Source organism: Mobula birostris, chromosome 10, assembly GCF_030028105.1.
Source record: "Mobula birostris isolate sMobBir1 chromosome 10, sMobBir1.hap1, whole genome shotgun sequence".
In the NCBI taxonomy this organism is placed as follows: Eukaryota; Metazoa; Chordata; class Chondrichthyes; order Myliobatiformes; family Myliobatidae; genus Mobula; species Mobula birostris.
Genome location: NC_092379.1, coordinates 117,788,731 through 117,810,412, shown reverse-complemented (window position 1 = coordinate 117,810,412; position 21,682 = coordinate 117,788,731). Strand labels below are relative to the sequence as shown.

General features: G+C 39.4%; 1 protein-coding gene across 1 annotated transcript; it reads right to left on the bottom strand.

The window, feature by feature from the left end:
* Positions 1-12,275: 12,275 nt before the first annotated feature.
* Positions 12,276-19,938, bottom strand: cdx4 (caudal type homeobox 4). Its single transcript, XM_072269767.1, has 3 exons — positions 19,512-19,938; positions 15,085-15,230; positions 12,276-12,476 (listed from the first exon to the last, which is right to left on the bottom strand). Exons 1-3 carry the CDS (start codon positions 19,936-19,938, stop codon positions 12,276-12,278), a joined length of 774 nt encoding a protein of 257 aa, XP_072125868.1.
* Positions 19,939-21,682: the final 1,744 nt, after the last annotated feature.

Genomic DNA, 21,682 nt, shown 5'->3' with positions numbered 1-21,682 from the left:
GAGGTAGGAGGTACGGAAGCCTGAAGGCACACACTCAGTGATTCAGCAACAGCTTCTTCCCCTCTGCTGTCTGATTTCTGAATGGACATCAAACCCATGAACACTAACTAATTACATTCTTTTTCAATTTCTGTTTTTTTTGCACTACTTATCTTAATTTAACTATTTAATACAGTAGACATATATTTTAAATATATATGTATTTATTATACATATTACATATACACAGGGGATGGTACACAGAGGAGCTGAGAGACATCAAGAGGGTTCAAGAGACAGGAGAACAGATCAGCAGAGGTCTGATGTCTGTCGACAAGTGTGGCTTGCCTGGCAAGTTGAAGTTGTGGTGCTTGCAGTAGGGACTGATGCCACAGATAATGTGGGTACTAACTGACTATGAAGTGGCAATGTCCCACGTTGAGGCTATGGAATGGAAGATGAACAAGTGTGTGAAGAAGTGGCTTGGAATACCGAGCAGCCTCACCAATGCTGCAATCCACAGTAGCTAGGCAAAGCTTACCATCCCAGTGCAATCCCTTGTTGAAGAGGTCAAAGTAGCCAAGGTAAGATCATTCTTGATGCTTCGAGACTCAAAAGACCCTGTCATCAAGAACACCCAGCTGGATGTGAGATCAGACAGGAAGTGGTCAGCCCATGTAGCAGTTGACGAGGCAGAGTCTAGATTGAAGCACAAGGAGACGGTTGGGGCTACCCAGCTAGGTTGCCAGGGACTTGGATAGACAACCCACAAGTAGTGGTCACCTTCTACAGGTAAGGAGCACTGTGAGCTTGTAACATAAGAAATATGAGAGGTAGAGGAGGAGAAGAGGTTAACTAAGACAGCTGGCCTGGCCAAACAAGGGGCTTGGACCTGGTGGGAAAGTGTTGAACAATGACATCTATCTTGGAATGTTCTGTGGCAGATGGAACCGCTCCGCATTTCTTTTCTATGCAGAGCAGTGTATGACCTGCTCCCAACACCTGACAACCTGAACACCTGGTATGAAGATAAGACAGACAGGTGTGCTGCTTGTGACGAGAAGGGAACACTTCAACATATTTTGAGTGCATGCAGAGTCAATCTTTCTAGTGGCATGTACACTTGGAGACGTAACAATGTTCTCAAAGTTGTAACAGAAGTGGTTGAGCAGAGAGTACTGCAGCACAACTTATCTCATGCCCATGCTGCACAGAACATCGCATATCATTTGTAAAAGAAGGCTCCAAGTCAAGGGTGTACAGCGCAAGCCCACAATCAAGCATACTTTCTCCAGCCAATGATTGGTGTGTCAAGGCTGACCTGGGTGGGAAAGGCAGTTTCCCGGAGCAAATAGCTTTCAGCACATTGCGTACAGATATAATCGTATGGTCTGACACCAACAGTGAAGTGGTTATTGGTGAACTCACAGTCCCCTGGGAAGACAACATCGATGAAGCCCATGAGCGCAAGTTAACCAAGTATGCAGAATTAAGATCAGAGTGCAGAGACAGAGGGTAGAAGGTCTCATGCTATCCATTGGAAGTAGGTTGCCATGGCTTTATTGCATTCACTTTCCAGAAGTGGCTGCATGACCTTGGCTTCACTAGAAGCGAGATCAAGTCAACCAGCAGGGCTGTAGCTGAGGCAGCAGAGACAGGATCAGCATGGGTGTGGACCAAGTATGTCCAGAGGGGCAGAGAGTCGGATAGTGTATCTATCTTTTGCAAACCCTTCAGTAGTTGCATAGACACCTGAAGAGCAGACTATCTGTTGGATGGAAGTGAACAACAACTCTGATAGAGGCAGATGCCAAGTTTTTAAGCTCACCAATGGGAGGTGGTGCTTTAGCACTGCTGGCCCACCACCTCGAGGGAGTCTTGATCATAAGCGGGCCGATATATACTTACTGCAGTGTACAAAGTTGACAAATTTCATGACATATTCTGGTGATATTAAACCTGATTCTGATTCTAGATGCCTGAATTTCAACTGTAATGGCTTGTCTAAAGGCAGGACTAATTCTGGAGCACAAGGTTCAGTATTGTGCCAGGATATTTCCTGGTCCCAAAACGTTTACTATTTATTGCTAACATGATGAGTTGATCAAATTGGCTAAAGATTACTCTCTGTGATGGTGAGGATTTTCAGAGAAAGCCAAGATGGATCGTCTCACTGTTTGTTTTTGTAAGTGCTTCAGTCTTGTCCTTAATCCTCATTTGGGTGTTCCCATCATGTAATCTAGTCACAGTTTCTCCTCCAAGTCGCAAGCCACCCTGATTTGAAATTATAATGCCATTCTCTCATCGACAATGTTTCGACTCCAGGAACTGCCTATCCAAGAGCATTGTGAGGGTACCCCATGTAAAAGACTGCAACAATTCCTGAAGGCAGCTCATCACCAGCTTCTTAAGGGCAATTAGAAATGTACGGTAATTACCAGCCTTGTCAGTGACAGCCTGAAGAATGAATTAAAATTATGGCAGTAACAAGCCAGTTAGGTTTGAGACGAAGATTTCTAAATACAATGGCCAATGGTTACCACTTTACAACTGGCCTCACCAGAACATTTATAATATTCAACATATTGAAAATAATTTCATAATATTTTAATATTCTTATTGAATATTGTACATTGGATTACTTGGTAAGTGATTACTGATGTAATTTTGGGCATTTGATCTACACTTTGACCATTACTGCAGTATAGTAAAATAAAGCTACAGTGTTATTGGTTAAGCATTATATGGAAGCCTTTTTTTGCCTGTTTACATGGATTTTCTTGAAAATAAGCAGCTGTTTTCATAACTAATATTCTTCCTGAAACCAAAATTAATTAGTTATTCATTTGTGTAAATACTTGTGTCCCTTGTCTACAATGATGCCTACATTTCAAAAGTAATTTGGTTCTGATGAAAGGTCATTGGACTTAAAAATGAATTCCCTTTCTCCTCCAAAACCTCATGACCAGCTGAGCATTCCTTGCATTTTTTACTTAGATTTCCAGCAACAACAATATTTTGTTTTTGCTTCAGATGTAATTAATTAACTGAAGTATTTGGAAAGATAGTTAAGATGTGAAATACTCTATGAAAAGAGATGAATTTTTGTGCCCAGTACTTTGCTACAAACATACAGAAACACATACTTCCCATGGCTTACAAGATCGTGGCAACCCCTGCATGAGGAATAGGAAATGTTTTTCACGCAAAGAAACAGCTTGGTTAATACAGTTATCTTGTGAAGTTAACCTCATTTTTAGTTCACACCTGATAAAAAGGCCTGTGTGACACCAGCTGGTTGTGAAGCAACTCCTCTTCCTTTTCATTTCACACTTGAAGTTTGGTACAATGAGATCATTCCCAAAAGTTTCTTGAACATGAAATACTGCATTTCTGTTTGGAGCTGCTTCAAACTGGAAGTTGTCCTTCTGTAAGCTGGAAGGTTCCTTTGGAGCTGAGAGCAATAGCAGTCCATTGTGGATTTTATAGCATCACTGCACTCAGGGAACAGCAAAAACACAATGATAAAATGAAAAATACAGTAGATACTGGGAACATAAAAGAATTTGTTGAAGGATCATAGACAGATATATCCTTGTTACTGCTGTTTTTCTCTGGTATATACCACTTTAGTTGCAACTTCAATTTTTGGAAAATTGCAATTTGATAGTCCCTGCTGGGCTTCTTGATTCTGACTTGTTCCACTTTTTGGTGTGGTTATTTCAAGAAAATAGCTGCATAGTCCAAACTTGTTATAGTCAGCCCTATCAGAAATATGATAGCTCATATGATACGCTTTAGCCCACTAATCTTCATGAGGAAAATTGACATTTATTGTAAAACACCAGTTATTTTCTACTTAAGGATATCACTTGGATGATCAAACATTTTGCTTGATAGAAATATAACAAATCATTCATTAGAAAGCTAAAAGATTGACATTACATGTTATTTTTATGTGAGTTTTATAAGAGATTACTTTTATTCATTAAATTTGAATTTTAATGATAACTTTTCAAAACATATCAAAGACACATAGGTTAGGGTTAGTAAGTTTTGGACGTACTATGTTGGCATGGAAGTATGGCGACACTAGGGATGGGCGATAAACGCTGGCTTAGCTGGTGATGCTCACATCCCATAAAAAATAAATTTTAAAAACTTGTGGCTGTCCCAAGTACAATCCTCAGACAGTGCTAGTTGCTGATGTAAACAACACATTTCGATGTACACGTGACAAAAAAAAACTAATTGTTAACCAGACTCTTCTCTAAACCATGAGCCTGAAAGTCCACTGAAACCTTTTGCATGCAAAAGAACAAAATCGACCATTAGCTTTTTTCTAATGTTAGAACTTCCTCCAGTCATAACAAAGACAAGACATCAGAATCAGGTTTATTATCACCTACATGTGATGTGAAATTTGGTAACTTAGCAGCAGCAGTTCAATGCAATACATAGTATAAAAGAAAAAAAGACAAAATAAAATAATAATAAATAAGTAAATCAATTACAGTATATGTATATTGAATAGATTAAAACTTGTGCAAAAAACATACATACTATAAATTTAAAAAGTGAGATAGTGTCCAAGGGTTCAATGTCCATTTAGGAATTGGATGGCAGAGGGGAAGAAACTGTTCCTGAATCGCTGAGTGTGTGCCTTCAGGCTTCTGTACCTCCTACCTGATGGGAACAGTGAGAATAGGGCATGCCTGGGTGCTGGAGGCCCTTAATAATGACTTTGCCTTTCTGAGACACTGCTCCTTGAAGATGTCCTGGGAACTTTGTAGGCCAGTACCTAAGACGGAGCCAACTAAATTTTCAACCCTCTGCAGCTTCTTTCAGTCCTGTGTCATAGCAAACCTTCCCCCCCCCAATACCAGACAGTAATACAGCCTGTCAGAATGCTCTCCACAGTACATCTATAGAAGTTTTAGAACTAGTATGAAGATTAAGTATACACACAATGTCTAGTTCAATTTAGACTAGGCAGAAAATTATGAAAATATTATAATTGCTGATTACCTCACACCAAGAAAGACTTTCAATCATATGGTACGTCTTATTCCCTTTGGATATCCCAAACTACTTTATACCCAATAAAGTTTTGAATAGAATCAATTATATTTTAGATAAGGCAGCAGCCAGTCTAACCACAAACTTGTTCCAAACGTCAATGCTAAAATGACTGCGCAAACTATTTCTGTTATATTGATTGAACACCCCTCAGGGGCTCAAGTGTGTTGTAGATAATTGTATTTTAATTTGAAACTGAAAATGGTGTGTTTTATGAAGTCCTGTATATTGTATAATGTATTTCTGTGATATTGTTGTCTTTGAATAATTTTTATATATATAATAAAATGCTGATTTAGAGATAAGCTTTGGCCATGCTTTTCTTTAATATAATGCAATGAGATCTTTTAATCACAAAAGGGCGTTGGGGCTTCCAGTTTAATATCTTCCAACTGTAGTTGTATTAGAGAATCATTTTAAATGAGTCATGTCTCCTGAATAGGATTTGAACCTATGAAATTTTGTCTTTGAGGATGCTATCATGACAGCCACAGCAATCAGCCCTTTGCAGTTGTTACTTGTAAAATAAATGTAAGGTGAACTCTGATCAAGAATCATTGCCCTGTAATATTAACTCAGTTTTTTTCTCTCCACAGGGGCTCATCACTACCGTTATGTGCGATGTTGTACGAAGTAGGCGATAATGGTCTCATTACCATAATTGTTCTTGGCAAATTTTCTACAGATGCGGCTTGCCATTGCCTTCTTCTGGGCAGCATCTTTACAAGAGGAGTGATCACAGCCACTATCAATACTCTTCATTGATTGCCTGCCAGGACTTGTGATATGACCATCCACCACTTGCTCCCATAGCTTCATGTGACCCTGATCCAGTGGAAGGGGGGGTGGGGGGCAAGCAGGAACTACACCTTGCCCAAGAGTAACTTGCAGGCTAGTGAAGGGGAGGAGCACCTTACACCTCCTTTGGTAGAGATGTATCTCCACGCCGCCACCCCAGGTGCTAACTTTGTATATTGAATAACACCAATATTTAACACAGGACATTTTGCAGATGTAAGTCATGTAGCATCTATGAAGGGGAGTCTTAATGAACAATCTTGGCTTGAAACATTGTTCATTCCCTTCCGCTGATGCTGCCTGACCTGCTGAGTTCCTCTGGCATTTTGTCTGTGTTACTCAACTACTTCCAGCATCGGCAGAATCTCTTGTGTTTATCATTGTATCAGCTAGCATTCCGTCTTTCTGATTGCATCAGTATGTTGGGCCCAGGATATATGCTCCATACGTTGATGCACAGGAACTTGAAGCTATTCATCCTATTCACTTCTGACCCCTCAATGAGGACTGGTGTGCCTTCGCCTGATCTCCCCTTCCTGAAGTCCACAATCAATTCAACACCCACAAAACGATGGAGGAACTCAGCAGGCCAGGCAGCATCTATGGAAAAGAGTAAACAATCGACATTTTGGGCTAAGGCTTCTAGTGACCCTACATATTCCGCTGATCTCCACTTTGATTAATTTTTAGAACCATAGAACCATAGAACATTGCAGCACAAAAACAGGCCTTTTGGCCCTTCTTGGCTGTGCCGAACCATTTTTCTGCCTAGTCCCACTGACCTGCACCTGGACCATATCGCTACATACACCTCTCATCCATGTACCTGTCCAAGTTTTGCTTAAATGTTAAAAGTGAGCCCGCATTTAAGAAGGCCTTGGCAAGCAGGATTAAGGAAAACCCCAAGGCATTCTACAAGTATGTGAAGAGCAAGAGGATAAGACATGAGCGAATAAGACTAATCAAGTGTGACAGTGGAAAAGTGTGTATGGAACCGAAGGAGATAGTGGAGGTACTTAATGAATACTTTGCTTCAGTATTCACTACGGAAAAGGATCTTGGTGATTGTAGGAATAACTTATAGCAGACTGAAAAGCTTGAGAATGTAGATATTAAGAAAGAGGATGTGCTGGAGCTTTTGGAAAGCATCATGTTGGATAAGTCACTGGGAGATCAGATATACCCCAGGCTACCGTGGGAGGCAAGGGAGGAGATTGCTGATCCTCTGGCAATGATCTTTGCATCGTCAAGGGGGACATGCTCTTTCTTTATCTAAGCCTTCAAACAGCAAAAGAATATTTTTATTTTCATGATACTAACTCAGATTTCATAGAAACATAGAGAAACATAGAAAATAGGTGCAGGAGTAGGCCATTCGGCCCTTCGAGCCTGCATCGCTATTTATTATGATCATGGCTGATCATCCAACTCAGAACCCTGCACCAGCCTTCCCTCCATACCCCCTGATCCCTGTAGCCACAAGGGCCATATCTAACTCCCTCTTAAATATAGCCAATAAACTGGCCTCAACTGTTTCCTGTGGCAGAGAATTCCACAGATTCACCACTCTCTGTGTGAAGAAGTTTTTCCTAATCTCAGTCCTAAAAGGCTTTCCCTTTATCCTCAAACTGTGGCCCCTTGTTCTGGACTTCCCCAACATCGGGAACAATCTTCCTGCATCTAGCCTGTCCAATCCCTTTAGGATTTTATACGTTTCAATCAGATCCCCCCTCAATCTTCTAAATTCCAATGAGTACAAGCCCAGTTCATCCAGTCTTTCTTCATATGAAAGTCCTGCCATCCCAGGAATCAATCTGGTGAACCTTCTTTGTACTCCCTCTATGGCAAGGATGTCTTTCCTCAGATTAGGGGACCAAAACTGCACATAATACTCCAGGTGTGGTCTCACCAAGGCCTTGTACAACTGCAGTAGTACCTCCCTGCTCCTGTACTCAAATCCTCTCGCTATAAATGCCAGCATACCATTCGCCTTTTTCACCGCCTGCTGTACCTGCATGCCCACTTTCAATGACTGGTGTATAATGACACCCAGGTCTCGTTGCACCTCCCCTTTTCCTAATCGGCCACCATTCAGATAATAATCTGTTTTCCTATTTTTGCCACCAAAGTGGATAACTTCACATTTATCCACATTAAATTGCATCTGCCATGAATTTGCCCACTCACCCAACCTATCCAAGTCACCCTGCATCCTCTTAGCATCCTCCTCACAGCTAACACTGCCACCCAGCTTCGTGTCATCCGCAAACTTGGAGATGCTGCATTTAATTCCCTCATCCAAGTCATTAATATATATTGTAAACAACTGGGGTCCCAGCACTGAGCCTTGCGGTACCCCACTAGTCACCGCCTGCCATTCTGAAAAGGTCCCGTTTATTCCCACCCTTTGCTTCCTGTCTGCTAACCAATTCTCAGACTTCAAACTGAGAAAGCATTCCACAAGAATATTCCACTGATTCCATTTTCTTTGAAGAAGCATAAAACTGACAAACACCAAAGAATCTTTGAAAATTTATGGCAGATGAAGTGTACTTACTCACGTCTATCAGCAAGTGATAAACACTACAGTAATAGTGTTTCACTCTGTTGTTATTTTATTGTTTATTTTGCATACATGAATATATGGGAAAAGCACAAAATGATATAAAATGGTACATTCTACAGTGCTTCGTTCACTTACTTAGTAGCAAATGTGGAAAACTTAAACCAAAAGAAATTAGTTTAGAGACCACCTATTATGATCTCCAAATTGCGAAGAAATGGCTGAGAAAAGGATAGTGGCCAAGGGCCAAGATTAAGTGATTCAATAATCACAGTTTATATACCAGTATGCTTGCATCCTGCACGAAAATTTGTTTTGAATTATGTATTCATTTACCTCTCACTATTTACAAAATCAGAAATTCAGGCATGGTTTCCAAGTACATAATGTTAAGATACAACATAGATTTGCAAAGACTTATCTAAGCACCTTCCTTAATATCGTCCCTTTTATTACCTCAGGAAATCCCAAAACCTTCATGCACTCAAATGGCAAACAGCATAAATGATGCCAATCAATAAGGATCCATCTATGTTCTAAATTTTCGTAACTGCATTTTTCCAAAGGTCCTTCTCTCACCGTTACTTAATATAAGGAGTACATGATCTTTCAACTCCCATGGGTTGAGTTAGATGACCTTAGGGATTCCCAACCTAGGGTCCACAGACCCCTTGCTTGATGGTATGATTTTCGGATGAAAAGTTTCTTAATTTTCAGCTTTTGATGGTTATCTGGGACTCCTTTGTGGAAAATATTAGCCTTGGGTTAATACTGAAATATTGAGACTTGGATTATTCTTCCAAAGATAACAATGTCTGCTGTAAATGTTGATAAAGAGTGCTATTATCTGTGAAACCATGTGTAAACAAGAAAGTACCTTCAGCAAAACAGGAATTACAAGTGTTAATGAACAGTACTTAGGGCCAAAGCATGCTGGTTGTTTCCAGAGTTTCCTGATAGAACCATCAGAAATCATCTGCTCCCAGGTAATCTCATCCATCCCAGACTTTTGCTGTCATGTCCTGGGATGGAGTTCAAAGTGTTGGAAGATGCATTGTCACTCCAGTCTGATGCTGCACTTTGTACTGCACTTTCTGATGTTGCGGAATCCAGTATAAAGTTGGGGAATCATCTTGGCATAAGAGTTGCAATCTGATTAATTTAAAAGGACGTTCCCAAGCCTATAGATTGGATGGGGAAAGGTAAGTTTAGTTTTTTTTTGTTAGTTATTTTATTTTTATTTGTTTTATATCAGACTTTTACAGGACTTGAGGTCTACTCCCTGCATTACCTTCTGCCAAAGCCTGGCAAGGTACTCCTGTGGTGAGACCTCAGTCATATGTTGTCTGGAGAATACTTGCTGCTGATGACCTTATTACATTTTGCTGGTCAACTCTGTGTGTGGATTCTGGCTTTGATAAATAGGGCTGGCAAAGACTGTGGACAAAGGGTCTGGGCTGTGGGCCAAACCCAGCTGAATCTTCCAAATGAAACAGTCATCCTCATCATGGACAGAACCCATCAAGAATGTCTTCAAAAAGTGATGTCTCAAGAGGAAAGCGTCCATTGTTAAAGACCCTCACTATCCGAGATTTGCCCTGTTCTCATTACTACTATCAGGAGCGAGGTACAGGAGCCTAAAGACCCACAGTCAATGTTTTAGGAACAGTGTCCTCCACTCTGCCATGAGATTTCTGAAAATTTCATGAACACTTCCTTGCTATTCCTCTCTTGCAGTTTTTTAAAAAAATATTGTAACTTAGAGTAATTTTATGTCTTGCACTGCACTGCTGCCACAAAACATATTTCATGACATATCAGTAATAATAAGATTCTGATTCAGATCTGATCCTTTGTCTTTGTCACTTTCATCTCTTTCGTAGCAGTTTAGTTTGAGGAATAGTCACAGGCATAATATTACACACAAACTAACAGAAAAACACTATGCATTTTTTGGTGACACAAGAGAAACTGCAGATGTTGGAAATCTGGAACATACAAAATACTGGAGGTGTTCAGTGGGTCAGGCAGCATCTATGGATGGAAATGGACAGTAGATGTTTCAAGCATTTTGTGTCTTGCTATATGTATTTTTGGTGTGAAGCTATACAACCTGCAATGAATAGCTTACACAGTAAAGGGTTACAGTAAATACCTTGCCTTTCATTGTACCTTTAAGATTTTGAATGAATATGACTAGTTCACAAGACAGGCAATCACAATATAAACATTTTCAAAATGGGTGATTTAGCTTATATAGTTATATAATTAACATTGTCAAGATTTGCATTAAAAAACATCATTCGTTGACAGTGATCTCAGACTATAATGCTTTGATTGTATGTGAAATAAATAGTTTAAAAAATGAACCTGACAAATCAGTTAGCATTTACATTGCAGCTTTAATGTCAATGTAAAGTCAATTATTATTGAGTTTGAAGAACATACATATAAAAATGCTTCTCAGGTCATTGGCTCTTCGTAACATTTTTAAAATTTACTGAAGTTACTGCAAATTTTTTGGACAATGAATGTAATGTCTTCTACTTTCTTTAAACATGTTGAAGTTACCAGTCTGAATGTAAAACTACATACATTTTTTTTCTGATTTGCTTACCATGAAAGGAATGGAAACCATAATTTCTCCAAATATATTATCCCTTATCTTTATGTTACATTTGACAGTTTTGGAGGCCCAAAGTACTGTTGTGACAACCTATATCATTCCAAGCCAATAGCTCAACAAGTTTGATTGATATCTGCATTATTGAAAATTATGTTTTATTTTGATTGAATTTAACAAATTTCCCACTGTCTGATTGCTGAAAAGCTAGTGAATGAATGTAATTCTCCATACTGATAATCAAATCGAAAGACAGACAGGAATGTACCCAAATACCCTTTTATTACTAAGTCAGATAAAGAATTGCTTCTTGTGATGTGACCTCTTTGTATTTTTTTACATTTTACATTAACAATGAGGTATTTGGAAATTTGGTGTCTGTCTTGCTGAACATGCAGCATGTATTTTGGTAAAGTAGCTGTTTATATATATAGGTACTGTGACATACGAGTGGTGATTGATAAGTTTGTGGCCTAAGGTAGAAGGAGATGAGTTATTAACTTCAAACTTTCTGTATAATCACTCAAAGAGTTGAACTGCATGTACATGTAACGAGAGCTGTATAACCCATCTTATCAATCACCCCTGCTGTGGACCACTTTCTGGAGGCCGAAGACACCGACTTCTACAAAGAAGGGATCCGTATGCTCCACGACCGCTGGACTAAATGTGTATGTGTAGGAGGGGACTGTGTTGTAAAATAAATGTGCTCGTTTTTCTAAAATTGGGTCCTTCTACCTTAGGCCACGAACTTACCAATCACCCCTCGTAGTTTACAGAGTATAACCCTCCATTTAATAATATTACAGGCAAAATGATGCATTCTGCTGTTTGTTCATATTTAGTGGGAACTTTTTACCGCCTTATTCAAGTAGGTGGAAAGTTTATGGAAAGTGTTTTCAAAATGTGAATTGGTTTTAATTTTACATGTCCATGTCAACATTTAAGAAAGGGGAATTAACATGCAGTATGGTGAGGAATGTCATGAAGATGTTATAACCATCTTCTAAGTAATTTTAAGGTTCAAGCCAAAGGTTGATTTGCATACAAAACGTCTGCATACGATCTCATAATATCATAAATTATGAATCGCTCCCTGATATCCGTAAAAATTCACATCTTCTGAAAATGTCAAGCGCCTTTTCTCTTAAATGGAGTGCTCTCTGTACATAATCTTAGGCATATGGCTGGGTCATCCTCAGAAGGTTTGAAGTCCTTATTGCTGTACACTAATTAGAGTGTGACCGTTACTTGAGCCATATTCCCAACGGATGGGCCCCCAGAGATATGGCCCCCAAGCAACATCTGGCCTGCCATTTCCACAGGACTTCCGGGACCTGGACCATGGTGAGTCAAACAGCCATCAGACTGAGCCAATTGTTTCTTCGTCATCTTCCGTTCCTTTGCCCTACGATTCTGGAACCAGATTTTTACCTAAATGAAAGTAGAATCAAAGCAACAAAATATAACCTCAACAGTAATCAGTAAGGATTGTAGGAATTTCTATAAAGGAAAGCAATCTTTGCAATTATTCAGACATTAATTGTAATGGGATATTGCACAGAAAGTAAAGAGTTAGAATAAATTGGCAGCTTGTTGGTAATCTGTAACTCATAGTGTATAATAAATTAAGGAATTGCTTTATTTGTCAGATGTACATTGAAACATGCAGTGAAATGCAGAGCAGACAGCAAATGCCAACACGCTTTCAACACTGGCATATCATGCCCACAACTTACTACTTCTAAGTCATATGTCTTTGGAACGTGGGAGCAAACTGGAACATCTGGAGGAAAGGCATGCAGCCATGGAGAGAACATACAAACTCCTTACTGCCAGTGGAGGGAATTGAACCCTAATTGCTGGTTCTGTCAATGATTTAGTCGAAGACACCAAAGGTCTTATTTCTAAGCTTACTATTGTTGCTAAAGTACATGGGATTGTTAGTGTTGAAAAGGATATTAAGAAGTTTCAAAGAGATATGAACAAATTGGAAGGAATGAACAAAAAGCGGCAAATGGAACCTAATGTGGAAAATTGTGAGGTCATCCATTTCCATTTTGGTGTACAGAACCAAAAAGCTATATTGGATTTTGAATTTGTACCGGGATTTTTAGAGGGCAAGGTGCCACATGAGGCTATTTAACAAGCTACAAGCCCCATGGTATTATAAGAAAGATCTAGCATGGATAAAGCAGTGGCTGATTGAAAGGATGCTAAGAGTGGGAATAAAGGGAACCTTTTCTGACTGGCCCCGATGACTAGTGGTGTTCCAAAGGGGTCTGTGTTGGGACTGATACTTTTTATGTTACAACTCTTTTTATGATTCCAGGATTGAATGGCTTGTCATTTGAAGAGTGTTTGATGGCTCTGCGCCTGTATTCACTGAGGAGTGATCTCATTGAAATCGATTGAATAGTGAAAGGCCTTGATAGAATGGATATGGAGAGGATGGTGGAGAGTCAAAGACCAGAGAACACAGCCTCAGAATAGATGGTTGTCCTTTTAGAACAGAGATGAGGAGGAATTTCTTTAGCCAGAGAGTGGTGTATCTGCAGAATTCTTTATCACAGGCGACTGTGGAGGCCAAGTCTTTATGTATTTTTAAAGCAGAGGTTGATAGATTCTTGATTGGTCAGGGCGTGAGGGGAGACGGGGAGAAGACTGGAGACTGGGGCTGAGAGGAAAATTGGATCAGCTATGATGAAATGGCGGAGAAGATTCAATGGCGAATTCTGCTCCTATATCTTGTGCTCTTACGGTTTTATATTTCTTAAATTGTGTGAAAATGCATGAATCTGATGATCACAAATCGCTGAAGGCAAACTTTCAGGGGAAGCAAGTGATCAGGAGGGCAAATGGTATGTTAGCCTATATTATGAGAATATTTGAATCCAGGGTTAAGAAAATCTTATTGTAGTTGCAGTGGGACTGCAGTCGGAACTCTGAGTCCAGTTATGGTTTACTTACATAATAAGAAAGGTGAACTTGCTAAACTGAGAAATCACTAGACTGGTTTTAATGAACAAGCAGAGACTGAGTTGAGTGAGATTGTATTCTCTTGAGCTTAGAAGAATGAGAGGCAATCTTGTTGAAACTTACAAATTTCTTAAAGGGCTTGATAAGCTAGATACATGCAGGATGTTTTCCTTGTATGGTAAATGCTGGACTGGTAAAGGACAGGCTGTGTAAAACTGAGAAACATTTCACTCAGAGCATGGCCAACTCTGGAACTTATTGCACGAGAAACCTGTGGAGTTTCGGTGGATGCGTTTATTCAAACAGAGATGGATAGATTTTTTGGTACCAAAATATATAAAGAGAATGCTGGAAAATCATGCTAAAGTAGATCAGTCATGATTGTGGTGTAAGATAGAGCAGGCTGAAAGGTGCAGTGGCCTAACATTGCTCCCATTTATTTTCATTTTGGTTTTCTCCTCATTCTAAATGTGTCCACAACATCCAACTGTTATCCCAGTTTCTTCACCAAATCACTGCTCCAAGTCAGGGCAACTGTGGATTTGTTTTAAGCATTCTGGTTTTAAAGAATTAAACACCCTCAAAGTTATAAATTTGGCACATGGTGAAATCTGTATGCATTCAGGGTATCATTTACTTATATACACAGACTCCTAGGAGTTAATAAAATTATTTACTCCTGGATGTTAAGTAATGCAGAATTGGTTGCAATAGGAAACCAAATGAGGATTTGGACAGAAAATATTTTTCAATTTGTTAAGAATAATGAAAAACAAGTCAGCATTAACCTCTTGTTATAAGTTTTGGAAAGAAAATCATGCAATGCTCATTTTCGTTAATAAAATTATGCAGGTTCAGAGCAAGGTAAATGGGTAGACTGGGATTTTATGAACACGTTCAATCGTTGAACAGTTCAACTAATGTTAATCAATTCTGGCGGTGGGGGGTGTTTGGTGGAAGGCGAGAAGCAGCAAGAGAAGGAAAATAATTTCAATGAAAACAGTTGAAATGTGTGGCCAACAACGGGGCAGAAATCTGTCCCCAATATTTGGTGCTAACCAACCTGTCTTTCTGAGAGTCCCAGGATAGTTGCCAGCTCAGCCTTTCTCTTGATAGTGATGTACCTGTTGTAGTGAAACTCCTTCTCCAGTTCAAGCCTTTGATGGTCTGTATAAACTACCCTGTATTTGTCTTTTGTCCGTGTTTTACCTAAAAAGTAACAATGGGAAAGTAAAACACACGTTAAACAGCTAACTCCAAAGAGCCGAATCTGCCATTTGGTTATTTGACCACACTATTTCCGTACTAGTTTTTAGGAACATTCGCCTGTTAGACACTTGTTAATTCAGTAGTGTGCTAGTTTTTTTTCGCAGTTAGAGAAATAATTAGACGGATGGAGTCTATGAAAATAATTGGATTTATCGTCTTTGATAGTGACTTAATTATCGTCGTTGACTGTCCTTTAAAATGCTCAGTTCGAAAGAATGTTAAATGAGATTGCGATTCTTCGAGTTCAGGAATTATATTTAGTCAGTTAAAGATTATCAAGTCAATATTGCATCAAGGCGTTCTGAAGCACGTACATGTAGAATATTCAAAATAATTAACATTCGGGCATCGGTACTGATAAATAAAAGGAATCCTAATTCCGCCCCCCCCATACACACAAGCAAACACACAAAACACAATGTCCCAACTTTTCTGACGTTTATGAGGTAATGCTAAATATAGAACAACTTGAAGTACATGAAGTTCTCCAAATTTTTATTTATCCAGCAATCTAAATAATTGCTGTTTTTAACCTAAATTTTGCCTGTATTTCTATAAGCATTAACTTCCCACCAGAACAGTATCCCAGTTAAGTAAATTCTCAAAACAACATGTAGGCAAGTGTATAAAATGACACTTCCGACGAAGTGTCAGTTTCGGCAGCCGGGCTTTCTACAGCCTCTCCCAGAGAGAATATAACATCCTCAGTGAAACACTTGCCCACGTTTCCCGGCGCTGAAGCTGTGAATTTAAAAGCAGAAACTCCAGTTTACCCCCCAAAAGGCGCAAATATTGTAATAGTGAAAAGGGAAAACGTTCCGAGGTCACAAAAATCCAAAAGAAAGGTAAATGACCACCATATGTAACTGTCAAATGCATACCTGAAATCCTAATTTTATTCTAAGTGCTTTCAGGATTTAAAAAAAAAGGTGCAATTACCCCTCAAAATCTTTATTCTTTATAACATTTGCAGCTCGTTAATCTAATCCCAGTAATTGAAAGATGGGAGCAGACAGTTGAACAAGTTAACAACACTACATTCATATGATAAAACGAACACACTCCACACAAAGAGCTACAAGTCGATTTTACAAAAGGCTGGCTTTCTAATAGCTGGATCACAGGCCAATCTGTTTGATTTGCTTCGCATAAACAAGCGGCGGCATCCACTTTCATCTTTAAAGCATTTATTTCCCTAAAAATAACATTGAAATTTTAAGTATTTAGCCGAACATACTCAGGCTTCTTGGCCTACGAATACAGAAGGTGGGCGCCACTTTGCGTAACTAAGTGTTTGCGCTTATAGTGCAGCTACAATTATTTAATTAATCGTGTAGCCTACACTAATTGATCATAACATCAGTAACCCCTTAAAAGCAACATTTCTTTCATGAACTATGTTGTGAATTACTTTCGTCTATGAAATGAACTACGTTCGATAAACCCTACCTAAGTGATACATTTCGGCGAATCTTCCTGAAATGTGACTATATAGTGATCTAAGCATTTCCTCCTGCTATTAATGCAGGAAGCATTAATAGGTACTTATTACTGAAATATTTTGGAGTGATTTAGGATACAGAAAACATTGGATCTTGATATTATTAACTGCTTGAACTTTTATTTGTCTTCAGACTTGCATATTGAAGGATTACTCTTTACATCAAGACGAAATACATTTTTGCTTATTTTGTATTCCTTTTTTAATATTTTATAGTATATCGTTTGAACATTGCCAACGCGTTAACGGAAATTTTGTTTTATATCGCAAATGAAATACTCAGTTTAAGTGTATCGTTATAAACTATTCACAATTAATTAAGCAGGTTTTCAAATCCAGCCTCAATGATTCAAATTAGAAAAAAAGACATCGAATTTATACTTGCACACTGGTCACAGATAAAGCATATTTGCATGTGAACAAAAATTGACCTGTCTTGCTAGTGTTTCAAGGGTTAAAATTCAACAGGTTACACGAAGCCTATGTAAATATGACCTCGTTTATAACGCGGCCATCCGCAGTAGCATTATTCACCTTTGCAATAAAATTCAGGGGTACTGCGAGCCAGACAATGCTGCAAGGACAAGATTCATTATTTATTGTGAAAATCGTCACTCTTTCCGGTAATATAAAGACTCCATGTTCCCAGATAATAAGGAGTTAGGAAGCGTAACACCGCGCATATCAAAGCGAAGAAAGTGTTGAAAGGGCATGCCGCCTGAATATGACAAATAACAATGTAGTGGCTGAAGAAACGGGACCTCACAGCTAGTTTACAGGATGACAAATTAGCATTACAACCGCGACCGGCGCCTGGCTCCTGTAATTTGCATGGGATTCTAACACTGGAATCTAGAGAAAAAAACATCTCCGTTAGATAAAATTGAAACCAGAAGTGCGTTTGATTTTGTATCAATCACTGAATATTGCGAAGGTGATTCATTGATTTATGTACATCAAGCGAAATGCTGGAGTCCAGGAGTCGTCACGTGACACCGACCATAGGAATAAGGTGGAAACCAACACGCTCCGTGCGGCTAACGTGGGAGCTTGCGAAAAGTGGCTCAGGTTTGTTCACACACACACCATGTAATAACCTCTGTGTGACCTTCAAACAGGAGCCAAAAGAAGCATTCCCCGCATTCACCAGCTGCCTTCAAATACCAAGATGCCCGGAGCTAACACCTTACACTTCGGTTCCCGGTTTTAAACCTCCTTGATTGACAAGCTGGCCATTAATATTTGACACTAATTTTCAACACTCCTCTGGAAATGAAGTCTGAAGCTTTCTCATTTTACTCGTTGTTGACAAATTTTAAATAATGTAGAAATAAATGTCAAACTTTTATAGATGATAGAACTGCAACGGCTTTGATAAATTTCTTTGAAGTTGCTGGCACTATGGCGAATGCAAACGATTACAATGCGTGTGATCAGGTCCTAGTGTTTTCCCCTGCTTTGATTGAGGAAGTCGATTAACTCTAAAGATTGTGAATTTTAGCTAGAATAATACAGATTTCATCAGATGGATATTCGTGGCTAATAAACTGGCTTCAAATATTAATGATTAATTTAAAGTATTTTTTAATTAATATCCGGAAGTATTGGACCTTCACTGAGAAAAAAAACGTCAGCTAATATGAAGGACGATTCAGCATTCTATCCTCAATCGATAATACAGTATCCGGGGCTGTCAGGTACATCCACCTGCAAATCATCAAACTTTCACTAATTCTGTGTGAAGTAACGGGATAAAAATACAAAAGCAAGTTCTCGCATAGGTTTGAATAAGATTTCTTGGATGTTCTTGGAGCAAGATTTACATGTTTGTAGTTCTTCAACTTTCCAGACATTTAAATTAGAGCAAGCAAACGTGTAGTCCTCTCCTGAACTGTCGATCTTTGCACCAAGTAAAACACGCAGGTCGGAGTGGCCGGCGTCTAAAAGGTGTTTCGAACAATCGGATTCTGCAGGATATTCATCCAGCTTTTCATGGTTCATCTTCAGATGTAGATAGGGCTGGCCTGAACGTTTCGATTCAATCCAACGGATCCCAAGAACGGGTCTGTCCCGACTTAGTCCCCATGTAAGGCACACTTTGGATCAACAAGAACAGGACTTTTATTAACCGACAATGACTTTGTTTATTGCTAAATCTACGATGACAGTCCTGAATTGGCAAAAATACAACTTCGTTAGCCAAACAAGAGATGAAAACCAATCATTTCCTCCTGAAAAATACTTCAAGTGCTTGATGTTGATGCCGGGGGTTCAGCGTGCAACCAATAAACACAATTTTATTGCGGGAAAACAGAAAACCAACAGTAAAACTGTTAAGAGAGCACACAATCATCAATTGTAGCATTTTAAACTCCATCCAGCAAGTTCCCTAATCTGCCTAAGAGATGCCAAGAAATGCCTATAAGAGTTTTCAGAAAATAAATAATCTATTGTGCAAATAACTCTGAACTCTAACCAGCATCGCCTTTTAACCAGAGTCCATACCAATGAAAGCTAAGGGACAATATTCCACTATCTTTCTTTAAAAGTGGTGCTATATTGACACATCTAAACAAACATAATGGCTGAAATATATTAATGTTTGCCTTAGTCCTTGGATAATATATTTGAATTGCACTGTTCTCCATGTTGTTTCTATCATTTAATAGGTAATTATCTTATTTGTGCAAGTAACCTGTGGCTTTTTGGAGAGCGCTTACCTGCGGCAGAGACCTGTGTTGTTTTCTTCATCCATTCATAGGGGTTGCGCCTTTGACTGTTGGGAGACGTTTGCCCCACTGAGATAGTGTCTAAAGGAGGTAGGATTCCTGCAGTCGAGGGATTCATGGCATTGTAGTCAGGCGAACTGTAAGAAACCTGCCCTGGAGAAGAGTTACTTATCTGGACTGGTACTGTGTTCGACGGGCCGGGCCCATATGAACTCCAGTCCTCTCTTGGTGGACCATAGGGAGAGGTCCAAGACACCGAGGACTGGGGATGATGTTCCATATTAGGCACATGATATCCCGCGTACTCCGAGTACTGTGACGGAGAAACGAAGTTCTGTGTGGATAAGTTAATGCTTGATCGTCTAAGGGGCCCTGGGTACATGCTTACTTCTTTATCCAATATATAGCCCACATACATGGCTAGGGTTAGGGGTTGCGCGCATGCTGCAGCCAGATACGGCTGTCTGCTCCGACTGGCATCGGTCTGGTGAGACTCATGCTGAACTGGCCCTATCGCACATGATTAACCATTGTTTACAGGACCCTGCTACGAAGGGTCTAACCAAAGGAACCGCGACGTCACTGCACCGCCTGGCCACCGATTTGCATACAAATAAGAACCGGCGCTGATCTGGTAAAACCCCACCTTTCTGCTGTGATACAGCCTCTTGCCAGATAAAGCCATCTCATCTCGCCAGCCAGAATCAGTTCAAAGTTTTATTTAGAAGTATATCACGCACGATTATAATATCACATTCTGGAATATTTTATTTGGCAGATGTTGGGGTGGAGATAATAAAATCATGCAATTCTTACAGCACAGAAGGAGGTCAAATGGCCTTCTGCATTCTAGTCCTATCCAACTATCATCACTGCCTAACCTCTCCCCATACCCTTGCAAAGTGTTTGCTTTCATAGACATAATCAGCTCCCCTTTGAACACTTTACTGTAAATGAATTTGCCACCACTATCACACATGACAGACCTTAACCACCCAGTTTAAAAAAAATCATTTCAGAAGGGAGACTGCAGTTGCTGGAATTCAAGAAACCAATCTCAGCCTGAAATGCTGACTGATCATTTCCCCCATAGACGCTGCCTGACCTACTGAGTTCGCACAGCATTTTGTGTGTGTTCCTCATTTTACATGTGGCTCTTTTGTCAAGCATCTTAATTCCAAGTCTTCCAGTTCTTGATCTTTCTGTCGTGGGAACAATTTATTTTCATCCACTCTATCTATATCAGTCATGATTTCAATATCTCTATCAGATCTCCATGCAGAATATTAAACCTGGTTCTGATCCATTGTTTGTCCAACGTGAATCAGCCCAAACGGCCAAAGCCCCTCATATCTCGCATTATTTTGGCAAATCTCTTCAGCACCAGTTGGAAAGGCTTTGCACCAATCCTGAAGTCTGGCATCTAAAACTGGACAAAACTGGACATGTGGGCCAATAGCAATGGTTTAAAAAGATCTTTTTATGTGATCAACATTAACTCTTTCTCAGCCCACAGATGCTGACTGACCTGCTGAGTATTTCCAGTGTTTTCTGTTTCTGTATTAGATTTCTCGCATTTACAATTCTTTGTTTTGCATCACGACTTTCTTCTTCTTGTACTCTCACCCCTCCACCGATAAGGCCAGGACATTTTTAAGCCACATACTCATCGTCCAAAAATTTCCTTTAAATCAGTCAGACCTAACTTGCTGCTGAGAAATCCACGCAGACTTTCTCCAGTTATGCTATTACACGTGAGTGCAAATTATGTTCCTGATTATTGCTTCTGGAATTTCCCCCACCATTAACTGACTGGTCTCTATTTACGGACTTTATCCCTATAACCTTCTCGATGAGAACAATTTTATGTTTTAATAAAATTTGTCCAGCAAAAATAAATATAACTTCAAAGGACAAAGCGCTACAGCTTTGTCAACCCGCTTTTACATTTGTAGAGGACCCAAAAGGCGATCCGGCGAGACTAATTTAATTCGCGAAAAATGGTCAAGAAACTTACATCCAATCAACATTCTTTTTAAACAATAAGATTGAAGCTTCTGCTCTTTTAAAAATTCTTTTACAATTTTATTACTTAAAACGGAAACAATCTTCCCTCGCCTGTTTTGGTCAATAGCAATCATGGACTAATGTGATGTCTGGAT

What these genes read in the sequence shown, in the direction of transcription:
- cdx4 (XM_072269767.1), bottom strand. Translation starts at nt 19,938, where the DNA reads ATGTATGTGGGCTATATATTGGATAAAGAAGTAAGCATGTACCCAGGG. An exon ending in AACACAGGTCTCTGCCGCAG is followed by an intron (nt 15,231 to 19,511) that starts GTAAGCGCTCTC and finishes GTTACTTTTTAG; the next exon opens with GTAAAACACGGACAAAAGAC. An exon ending in TGGGACTCTCAGAAAGACAG is followed by an intron (nt 12,477 to 15,084) that starts GTTGGTTAGCAC and finishes ACTTTCATTTAG; the next exon opens with GTAAAAATCTGGTTCCAGAA.